At 35.8% G+C, this 12,290-nt stretch overlaps 1 protein-coding gene across 15 annotated transcripts in view; it reads left to right on the top strand.

Moving 5' to 3' along the window:
- Positions 1-12,290, top strand: part of LOC144957857 (uncharacterized) — a 159,495-nt gene that overhangs the window by 49,717 nt on the left and 97,488 nt on the right. For 8 of the 15 annotated variants that reach the window (XM_078889341.1, XM_078889340.1, XM_078889339.1 and 5 more), the window contains exons 35-37: positions 1,002-1,052; positions 7,471-7,585; positions 10,382-10,822. In XM_078889341.1, the coding sequence (XP_078745467.1) occupies positions 1,002-1,052; positions 7,471-7,585; positions 10,382-10,822 (607 nt within the window). Of the gene's footprint in view, positions 1-1,001; positions 1,053-3,327; positions 3,355-7,470; positions 7,586-10,381; positions 10,823-12,290 lie in introns of all 15 variants that reach the window. The other 7 variants (XM_078889337.1, XM_078889336.1, XM_078889335.1 and 4 more) reach the window with 1 other exon arrangement.

The raw sequence follows: 12,290 nt of genomic DNA, 5'->3' as shown, positions 1-12,290 counted from the left end.
ACTCATCTCTTTCTTTGTCACCCAGCTGTTCAAACTATTCAAATGTGTTTTTCTTGGTCTACCTTTACTCTTTTTACCTTCTATCTTTCCTGTGAGAGCAAGATGTTCAATACATTTATGTCGATTTAGGTGCCTTAAAAATTGCATTTGTTATTTTCTTATTGTACGAATTAATAACCTTTTAGTTTCAGCTTGCTCTAATACTTCTTCACTATTTTTCTTCTCTGTCCATGAGATTCTTAACATCCTTCTAAGAAACCACATTTCTGCTGCCTCAAGATTCTTTCTCATGTCTTCTGTAATTGTCCAGTTTTCACAGCCATATAATAATACTGACCATACATAGGCCTTCAAAACCCTATGTTTTGTTGTCATTGAGATATTGTGGTTTTTAAAAATTAGACTCATTTTATTAAAACTATCTTTAGCTATTGCAATTCTTCATTTTATTTCTGTGCTACATCTGCCATCTGAAGTTATTGTGTATCCAAGATATTTAAATGTCTGAACTTGTTTTATAGTTTCTCCTAATAATACGAAATGATTATCGGGCTTCAACTAACAGAATTAAATAAGCATTTTTTTTTATTGAACACAATGTGTTTGGTGCCTGAGGACATATATTTAATGATAGCAGGGTTGCCAATTTATGGAATTCAGTATGTTAAACAATCTCTTTATATAAGGTACCCGAGTTCGACTACCTGCCTCGTTGTGTTGCCTTGAGCAAGTCACCTCGCCCTAGCTCACTTTGCCACTGCGGCTGACGCTTGGGTTATTCCAGTCTTTCCTTGGAATAGACCCTGAGGACAAATTTCCCCTTGGGGATGAATTAAGGGAATTTTATTATTATTTTAAAAAAACTATTTTCCAATCACTGGGTAAATATTTTGATTTTTGTCAAATTTTATGTAGACTGCTGCATCTCTCTAATTTTTTATTATTTTTCGGAATACCTTATCATCGTAAAATAAAATAGTTAAAACTAATTTTCCTTTCAGGCCAAAGCAAGAAAGAACAGGACGAGTAGTCGAGTTCAAAAAGCACAAAAGGTGAGCATTTTATTTATTCATTTATTTATTTATTTATTTATTCATTTATTTATTTAAAATTTCCTTGTGTGGTCATTTATCAAAGATTTGACTCGTTTACCTTTTTTTCCTTGTTTGACTCCTCATCATTTGTGATGTCCTCAAATTTGCTGATTTTCACCCATTTTTGTCATATTTTTGTTTAAATCATTAATCTTTACTGATTTGTTTTTAGTCAGAAACATTTTCCAGTTCGTTAAACTTAGTCCTATAATTGGGGCTAATCCAAACTAATTCAACTGGTCGCAATTTATGTTACTGTTATGGGACAGGATACCGTAATTAACTCTAGTCTGGCGCCGTACACTCCAGTTCAAGAGTGTTGAGACTCCAAACTATTCTGCTTCTTGTTGCATCTGTATGGCTCTTTGAGCCGAAGATTACCATGACTGTCTTAAGTGTTATATTAACAAGGAAAGGCTGCTTAAGGTGCTAAAGAACTTATTTGTTCTAATAAAGTTTTACAACCTAATCTAGAGATACCTCCATCCTTTATACATTCTTCTCACTGTTTGATTTACTGACTTGACTAAAAGCCTTCCACTGTCTATGTCATCTGACCTGGCAGCTTCTGTCCTTCCTCTTATTGTTGCGGTGAAGATTCTCCAACTGTTTCCATCTAGACTTGTGTCCCTTTTTTTCCCTATGTTTTGATAGCTGTGAGTGTGATGTTAATCTGGTTTTGTCATTGAGTTGTTTCAAATCATTGTTGAGAGTGCGAGGTAGTTGTGCTCGTCATAATGGATATTAGCAATTTTATTCTTATCCATTTTTAAAATTTACAATATAAGCGTCTTGATTTTGTCCGCTTGAGGTGGATAGGTCCAGTTCTCTTTATTCGGACTGTTATAAATCCTATATTTTCAGCCATTGATTATTTGGTATAACAACAAGACATACTGTTTTCACTATGAAGCATTAGTCAAATTACAAAGCTGCCAACTGTCCTGGTAAAGTCAGGACTGTCCCAATTTGGCAATCTGAGAAAAATTTGTAGGAAAGATAATTGGATTGTTTATATGTATGGAAATGACCCGTGCATGTTCCAGGAATTTTCTTTTTTAAAAAAAAAACTAGCAAATTAAAACAAGGAACAGAAAAATGCTCTAAATCTAGATCATATTATTATACAATAGTCCAAACATACTGCTGTTTTTGGGTCATGTTGATATTGTGTGTGACAGGTGTCCAGTTTTAGCTCTTTCAAAAAAAGGTTTCACAATAGAATGAAATGATGACAGGCAAAGAGTAAAATTGACCTACGCCTGTTAAGGGTCATTTGTTATGTTTTTTTCATAACGATTTCATGTGAGTGTCTTGGTACGTGTGGGTGTGTGCATGTTCTGTTTTTCAACACAGTGCATTTTGTCATGTATTCTGAGTTTGTTGATTATTGAGACTTGTTGTTACGATTGGCCAGACCAACTGGGTCAGTCATCATCATCATTAGCATGGGCAGGGGTCTTGTTTTTTTTTGAAAATATTAAAATTAGTTTATTTATTTTTCTATTTTTATGAAATTAATGGCTGAATGGAATGGTTTGTGTTTCAGCCTGTCGATTATGTCCTTTTAAAATGTTTGTATGGTTTTTCTTCCGGAATTCTGCTGTATACAAATTATTCTTGGCATTCAGATTGACCAAATTAAGATTTAACCAACCTCTGTCTCTCTCTATCTCTCTCTCCCTCTCCCTCTCTCTCTCTCTCTCTCTCTCTCTCTCTCTCTCTCTCTCTCTCTCTCTCTCTCTTTCTCTCTCTCTCTCTCTCTCTCTCTCTCTCTCTCATTTAATAGTACGTATCATACGTTAATCTGGACTCTCTTCTGAAATTATTTCTCTCCTCCTCTTCCCCCTTTCTTGCATCTCAGTTTTTTCGTTATTGTTTTTTTTTTGTCTGAGGTTGTATTTTTTTGTTCATGGTTGTATAATTGTTTAAGACTGTTTAACCAGACAAACCTGATCTTTCTGTTGGAATTCTGGTTTTGCTATTTATGCTTTTTGCTGGATCTTACTTGTAAATCTAACCTCTTTCCCCAACCAAAAAAAAACCCCCCAAAAAAACTCCTCCTGCTTTTCTTTCATTTCTCATTTGAAAGCCTAATTATTTAACTGGTATTATTTTGATGCATACACGCGAGGCTTGTCGTATCAAATCTTATGGAATGTTGTGACCTAGATGGTATAGTGTGCCAAAACCTTTGACCGTATGTCCCATGTTTGTTTCCTTGTGTTTCCAGAAAAAAGCAACCCCAAAAGGGAAGAATGTAGGTGGCCCTCAATCATTTCCTTTATCTTTATTTTTTGTTTTTGGTTGTTTTTTTTTTGTTTTTGTTTTTTTGTTTTTTGTTTACTGATAATCACTAATAAATACAATCCCATGGCATTGCTGAATTTCTGTGTTGGTTATGTTGACACACCAATTGGTAACAACTTTATAACAATGATTTTTTTGTTTGTTTGTTTGTTTGTTTGTTGATTTGTTGACTTATTGTTGATGTTGGTTTGATTTAACCCTGATTGAGCAGAATGTTTTAGGTATCTAATCCCGTGAGACATTATGATGGAGCATTTTAACTGCATGTTTGAAGGCATAGAAATCTTGATACAGAATGCTTGATTTAACAGTAGATAATGATTCCCTCGGAATGGGGGGGGGGGGGGGGGGGGGGAGGGACTGTTGACTCGTAGGGCCGTGGGATTTCTGTGTACTCACTCATCCATCCGCCTTTGTTGCATCTTAAAAAAGAATAGCAAGTTATATGATTGAAAGAGTAAAGAAGACTTTTTTAATGGGTGTTTTCAGCACTTGTGTTTAGAGAGGTTTAGAGAGTTCACTCACTGGGATATTGGCTGTGATTGTTTGTAATTAGTATGATGGTATAGGCAGACCTGCCGAGAACTACAAAAAACTCACTCCACCAGATCTAAGACCCAGATACCCAATCGCTGCTGGGTTGACAGGGGAGGGGGGAGGGGTTGAAAAAAAGCCTTGACTTCACTAGGATTGATCTCGGTCCCTTTGCATGTGAAGCAATTGCTATGCCAAATGAGCTTGAGTGAACCCCCGAATTGTTATAATATACACTTAAAATATTTGGATGATCTATTTGATATTTTATATCATTATTAATTAATAAATATTATTATTGCTCTATGTGCGGCTTTGTGGTCTAGTGGTATGACACTCGCTTTCAGATCGGACGGTCTTGGGTTAGAGCCTCGCTCAGCGCATAGTTCAGTCCTTGGAAAAGGCTCTTTACTCACATTCTCTCACCCTACTCCTGTGTAAAATGAGTTCCTGGCATAAACAGCGTTGTCTCTGTCGGAAAAAAATTGTAATATCACCTAACACGTGTCATGTCTCGTACTACATGTTATGTGAAGCTGTTGGTTAGGGAATCTTTGTAAAGCGCTTTGAGCTTGTTAAGTGGATATTGCGCTATATAAAAGCTCGATTTTTAAAAATTAGTCGTAAAAAAATTTATTTTTTATCTTGATTTGTTTTTATTCTTACTTTTCTTTTGTAAAGCCACCCTTTGGAATTATGGATTGTTGTAGGGAAAATCTGATAAATTCTGGAGTAAGTTCTTTATAACAAGTTTCATATTTGACAACATTAGTCAAACTGTCGTTATAGTCTGCTATTGATGTTATGCATTTGGGTAAAATACTTACAACATTCATCAGCCAAGTTAAACATACCAACACAAAAAACTATGTGTAACCTTTTAGCGTTTATAGTAAGAGCTTATCACTAACGGGGCTATCTTAAAATGATAACGCCAATTTTCCATATATTTACGGAATTCAGTGTGTTATAAACCTTCAGTATATTTTCCAATCACCTGCTGGATGGAAAAAAAGTAAGAACATATTGTCTTTTTACTGGAGACCATTGCCCTGAAAGGTTAATATGTTTGCGTAAAAGTTCAGTAAATTTTTGCCTCCTGAACAATGAGATGAGTGACGTCAACTCGGTTCCAGCTATTGTTGTAAGGGTGAAATATTGACCGCAGTGGTGTAATTTAAAATGGACATTTAAAACAAACAAACAAAAAAAGCAATGAAAATTTTAACCAGGATTAGAAACTTTTCAAACAAAAGACTTTTATCTGGGGTCATCCGATGAATAATTGTTGTTCATATCTAAAGCTGTTTAGTTGTGTGCATTGTGGTAACCCTCACATTATTTTATATCTGCTTCATGACAAAACTGTTGTTTGTTTTGGTTTTTTTTATAAAAAAATATTCTTATGTATTTATTTAATTCATTCATTTATTCATCCCATAGTTCATTCATCCTTCTATTTATTTATTTACTTTTATGTTTATTTATTCATTCATTGTTTTTAAAAAAAAGATTTTTTGGTTGCTTGATGTTTGGCATGATCAGTTTTCTAACAAAAATACAACAATTTACACAATCTTTTAAGATAACAATTTACACAATCTCTATGATGAGATTCTTTTGATTCGGTGTTATAAATTTAGAGTTTTCATTTCAAAGAGTATTGAAACTCCAAACTATATCCTGCGTGTTGTTGCCTCTGTATGGCTCTTGACTCTTGGAGCCCGAAGATTGTCTTAAGTGTTATATTTATTTAACCAGAAAAAAGCAATTTTTTTTACTTTTTGTCACTGCTGGTTTGGAAACTGTTATAAAGCAAATTAGAGGCATTTAGGATGGATGTGATATTCGGCCACATGCCGTGATACCAAGCTGCTAGAAGCTGTGGACTTAAAAAATTAAAAAAAAAAAAAGAACTAAAATGAATATAACAGGTTCAATATCAATAAGCCTATAGAACAAATGACCAAACATGGAACTTTTAAGATGAAATATTACTTTATGACTATCAACAAGAAATGAAGTGAGTAGGAAAATGCCAGGAGACAACAGAGAATAAAAACTTTGCGGCGGCGATGGGGGCTCGAACCCGCGACCTCATGGTAGGACAACTCTGCCTATCCACGATGGAGTCCTTGGCTGAGAGGGAAGCAGTCGAATGTGTAGTTTTAGTTTTGGGAGATGATGTTTTTATCATGTAAATCATATGTTATGTACTTTTGTATTTTAATAATTATATTTAAACATCCATAAACATTTGAGTGTGTTCCTCTTGGTGGTTTCCTGTGCTTGGGGTCTTGATGAAACTTTAAGGTGATCTCAAACTAAGCAGTCTGATGGTGTTTTTTGGAATCCTTTTTTAAACCATACCCCTTTGTCTTACTTCTGTGCTTTTAATTATAAATCTCAAATTTTTTTATGATCTCATTCTTTTTCCTTTTACTGTGACTGATATGACCTACATGTGTCGCACCGCGCCATAAATCCCAAAGAATTTGATAACGTCCATGGATTATTGAAAGTTCACTTGATGGTGGACAAGACTACTTGTCAGAAGACCCTGCATTGACCTCATAGACATTTTCTTGAAAATTGAGTTACTATTAAGATTATATCATCTTTCATAAGTCATATTTTCTTCGTTAAAAATTTCAAATGGATCTTTTTCGAACACAACTGCTATTCCAAAAATTTATGTTTGAATTTCTAAATTTTTTATTCAAATTCCCTTTCCAATCAGCAGTGAATGAATGGGCAGCTGGGTCTATTAGATATGGTGGAAAGTACTTTGCAATAGATTAATGTCCTAAGGGTAACAAGCAATTGCCAGGATAAACTCCGGCTCCATGGGCTCTGAATCACTACTACTGTTACAGTCAATTAGTTCTTATTCATTCCATCACTTTATTTGTGCTATCTCAGTACACTGGGTGGGGTTCCTGACCTCCCATAGTGGGCAGGTAGGCAATTACGTGTGTCTTCTATCTCCCTATATCTGTTTTCCAGCTTGCTTTCTGTCTTTGTCTTGGAATGAGATTACTTGCTTTTGTCTTGACCCTGGCCGGATACCCTGGCTGTAAGAGAAACAGTCAAATGTATAGTTAGTTTTGGGAGATGATATTTTTTTCCTTGTAAATCATCTCTCTGTTATGCACTGTATTATTTTTTATTTTACATAGACGTCTATGTATGATTTGTAAACAATTGAATGGCGGGGACCTGTGTTTGAGTCTGGATGAAACATTAAGGTGAACTCAAACCAAGTCGGCTACACTGATAGTGTGCTCTTGGAATCTACATCTGTTCCCTATTTGAACTAATTTTCCCCCTTGTCTCCCGTATTCTTGTGTGTGCTTTAATTGTAATTCTAGAACTTATTACAATCCCATTTTCTTCCTTTTTACTTGCGCTGATATGACCTAAATGTGTTGCAAGCGCCGTAAAACCCTTTAAAACATATTTTTAAAAACATCAGTCAGTATAATATTTGATTCATCATTAATCACTTGTTTTATTCTTCTTGCCTCTACAGCAAGTCAGTCAAGAACTCCAGCGTCGACAAGAGGCTCAGAAACGTCAGGACAGTGTTGCTATGCCACCACCTCCCGCACCTCCACCTCTTCCTCCTGGAGAACATTTTATGGATGGTAAAATCCCACTCTTTTTTTCTTCTTGTTTTTTTTTTTTTTTATCATCTGTACTTTGCTTCAATTTTTAAAATAAAGAGACAATTGTTGGCGTGATTTTGTCCAATTATGAGTTTAGTTTCAACACACATCACCCCACTTGACTCGGGTATGAATGAGTACCTGTACATGCACTTAGCGCACAATTTGCAGTAAGTGTTCTCAAAGCTTTACAAAGGGTTCCAAGCCAACAGCAAACACTTGACATGTAGGATTAAACATTAGGCAATAATGCATTTATTTCAAATGTGAGATATAGCCCAATATCCACTGAATGTGCTCAAAGTGCTTTACAAAGGGTCACTGACCAACAGCAACAAGTAACATGTAGAACAAGACATGACACCTGGTAGGCGATATTACATTTTTTCGACAGACAATGCTGTTAATGGCTAGGTACTCATTTTACACCTGAGAGAATGAGTAAAGAGGCTTTCCCAAGGACTTATCTATGTGCCAAGCAAGGCTCGAACCAGGACCTTCAGATCCAAAAACGAGTATCATACCACGAGACTACATAGCTCATACCTGCCAAGTACCCCAATAAAATCGGATTTACCCCGATATTTTATTGATTTTACCTCACCCCATCGGATTTTGTGAAACTCCGATTTTTTAATTAATTTTTTCAAAAGTTTTATTTTTGAAATTTTTTTTTTTTAAATGGCGTAAATTAATTTTTACAATGAGCGTTACTTTTCTATGGGGGGAGGTAGTAATCATATTGCAGATGGGTGACCTAAAAAGTCAGTATCGATATTAGTAGTTTCCGTTTCAGTAAATGATGATACTATAGTGGCGAATGTTAAGTATCGATTCTCTCTCTCTCTCTGACATATCACTTGGACGTCGCCTCCCACACAGTCCTTCGGAAGAAGTCTCTGTCTTGTGCCCATCTGCCACATTCCGTCACACCGTTGTTGAGCCATTCCTGTATATCCTGTTGCCATCTTCTTTGTGGTCTTCCTCTGCCTCTTTTGCCCTCCGCCATGCCCTCCAGTACATCTCTCTCTAATGTGTCGTGTCTTTTCAGGTGCCCAAAGTAATTGAGTTTCAGCTTTTTTATCTTACTCATTAGCAGGGACTTTTTTAGTCCTAGTGTTTTCATGATGTTTGCATTGCTTTCTTTGTTTGTCCACGGGATGCGTAAGATTTTTCTATAGCATTTCATTTCGAAGGCGGTTATTCTCTTTTCTGATTCTTTGGTTATAGACCATGTCTCGCATCCATATATTGCAGTGGGAAAAATACAGGTAATAAAGTATCGATTAGGCTTTTTAAAAAAAACAAAAAAAAACTATAGCGGCGAAGGTTAAGTATCGATTAGGCTTTTTTAAAAAAAACAAAAAAAAAAACTATAGCGGCGAAGGTTAAGTATCGATTAGGCTTTTTAAAAAAAACAAAAAAAACTATAGCGGCGAAGGTTAAGTATCGATTAGGCTTTTAAAAAAAAACAAAAAAAAAAATATAGCGGCGAAGGTTAAGTATCGATTAGGCTTTTTAAAAAAAAAACAAAAAAAAACTAACCCTAGGTCCTAGGGTAAGTTTTTTTGTTTTTTTTCCCTCTTAACATTGCTTACCCCTATTTTTTTCCCTAGACTCCTATTTTTTTGGAAGAAGAATCCTATTTTTTTCACTATGGGTTGGCAGGTATGATAGCTGCCATTTATTGCCGGGTACTCGTTTTACACCTGATTATGGTGAGAAAATGTTAGTAAAGAGCCCTTTCCTATTTCCTCAACTATGTGACTCTCAGAGTGAGACTCGATCCGAGGACCTTCCAATTAACCAGTAGATTTATGACCAATCAAAACATGGTATTTGTGACACACCTTCACACATGCTCGGACAAACTTAGTTGGTTGTTACAATTTAGAGAATGAATTCGACCTTTCTCTGATCATTGTTATTGTTTTCATACCGCCAAATAGGTGACTAGTAATCCCACGATTTTCTGAATTATATTATAAACGCTTATGTTTACACATAGTTTTCTGTGTTGGTACTATTGATCAAGCGATAGAACAGTGGGTATTTTACTTAGACACATACCATCGATAGTAAAATCTGTGTAGTTTATGTTTACCAATCACTGTCATTGTTAACATTATGACGACTGTCTTAGAGGTGTGGTTATCTAAGTGTCCATGGTGAATGTGCTATATAAATGTAGGGGTTCCTGACCTCCCATAGTGGGCAGGGGGGTACATACTGTGTCTTCTATCCCCTTATATCTGTTTTCCAACATGCTTTCTGTCTTTGTCTTGGAATGAGGTTACTTGGTTTTGTCCTGGCCCTGGCCAGATCCCCTGGCTGAGAGGGAAACAGTCGAATGTATAGTTAGTTTTGGGAGATGATGTTTTTTTCATTGTAAATCATCTCTCTGTTATGCATTGTGTTATGCTTTCTATATTTTATATAATATTTGTAAAACATTTGAGTGTGTTCCTCTTAGCGGAGACCTGTGCTTTTGTCTGGATGAGACTTTAGTGATCTCAAACTAAGTACTTTGATAGAGTGCTTTTGGAATCTACACTTGTTTCTTATTTGAACCAATTCGCCTTTGTCTTCCCTTTTCTTGGATGCTTTATTGTAATTCTAGAACTTTTTACTATCCCATTTTCTTCCTTTTTACTGGCGCTGATATGACCTTAATGTGTTGCAAGCGCCGTAAAACCCTTAAAAACAAAATATAAATGTACATTTTTATTTTTTTATTTTGGTCTAACACCATTGATTTTTATCACTCTCTCACAGGCAACAACCCTATGATGAGTCCCCATCGGGGGACCTCCCCATCCCCCTTCCGCTGGCAGTCTGAGGACACCCCACCCTTCAGTATAAAACCACCAGGAGTAGGAGAGGGGTCTCCATCAGAACCTGGAAGAGTCTTTTCTCCGTCCTCTTCGACCAGTAACGTATCATCACCCGACCCGTATGCATTCCCCTCCCCAGGTTCAGATCCTTTCTCACCTTCGTCACGTCTCAACCACGGTGGGGGACTTCAGGGCCCTAGGCCGCCTTTAAGGCTCCCGGGCTTGCAAGCATTTGGTGCCTCTAGTCCCCATGCGGGTAGTATTGGTGGGGATGATAACGTGGGCCTTCCTACAGCCCCTGGAGTTGGACCTAGAGTCAGGCCAGGTCTAGAACCGTTCACAGCGGGCCCTGATGTCATGATGGGTGGGCCTAGAAGACCTGGTAAGCAAAAGAAAATTTTTTAATTAGATTCGGTAGCCCAGATTTTTTAACCCTCTCCTTAGCACCCAAAGGAAAATCGTCACATTCGTTACGATATAACCAACAATCTTCTTGTTCTGATTTCATTTTGTGAAGTTATAGCGGAACAAAACAAGCATATCTTCGTTACTAGTCTGTCTGAAAAATCGAATTTTGTGTTGGGTGAGAATGAAGTTTTCGGGTCAAATTCTGAAATTAGCTGGAAAGGAGAGAGTTAATCATTGTTTGCTTTAGGAAAAAGATGAAGTCTCGTTTTCAATTGATAAATTTTTAAAAAATTGAGCTTTTATATAGTGCAATATCCACTACATGTGCTCAAAGCGCTTTACAAGGGGTCCCTTGCCAACAGCAACACTTAACATGTAGTTAACTTAACCTGTTAGGCGATAGTATTATTTTTTCTGACACCAGGTACTCATTTTACACCTGAGTACAGTGAGAGAATATGGGTAAAGAGCCTTTTCCAAGGACTCAAACATGCACTGATCGAGGCTCGAACCCAGGACCTTCCGATCCGAAAGTGAGTGTCATCCCACAAGACCACATAGCGGCACAATAAAATGTAATAAATGATAATAATAATAATAATAATAATAATAATAATAATAATACTTATAATAATAATAATAATAATAATAATAATAATAATAATAATAATAATAATAATAATAATACTTATAATAATAATAATAATACTTATAATAATAATAATAATAATAATAATAATAATAATAATAATAATAATAATAATAATAATAATAATAATAATAATAATAATAATTATAATAATAATAATAATTATAATAATAATAATAATAATAATAATAATAATAATAATAATAATAATAATACTTATAATAATAATGTAGGAAATTGTCATCTTTACTATACAAAATGGACAGCGTTGCATTATTGCCATTATATTGGCCCAGCTCAATAACACACATGTTTGCCAATTTTCTATTTATTTACGGAATTCAGTATGTTATAAACCCTCAGAATATTTTCCAATTAGCTTCTAAATGGAAAAAAAGTAGTAAATACATAGTCTTTTTACTTGAGTGAGCGCTCAGAGAGGGATGTCTATGTGTTATAGCATAAAAGTTCAGTAAATGTTTGACTCCTTAATTGGCAACCCTGACCACAGTTGTAGAGGCACAGCAGTGATGCCAAAACTCCAGTTTCACCAGAAAAAAATCCGGTCTAGAGCAAAAAATTCTGGGTTATGGTCAACTTCCGTCAAATTCCGATGATGTCAATTTGTTCCAAGGATACCCCCCTCCAACCACCACATCATCATAACTGCCACTACTACTACTACAACCACCATCACCACATCACTGCCACTACCACTGCAACCGCCACCACCACATCATCATCACTACAATTACTACCACAGTAAAAACCAAGAAATGTAGTCCTTCACACT

The sequence above is a fragment of the Berghia stephanieae genome, chromosome 12, assembly GCF_034508935.2.
Source record: "Berghia stephanieae isolate SIO BIC M18660-M18661 chromosome 12, UCSD_Bste_1.3, whole genome shotgun sequence".
NCBI lineage: Eukaryota > Metazoa > Mollusca > Gastropoda > Nudibranchia > Aeolidiidae > Berghia > Berghia stephanieae.
This window is presented reverse-complemented; position numbering and strand designations above follow the sequence as displayed.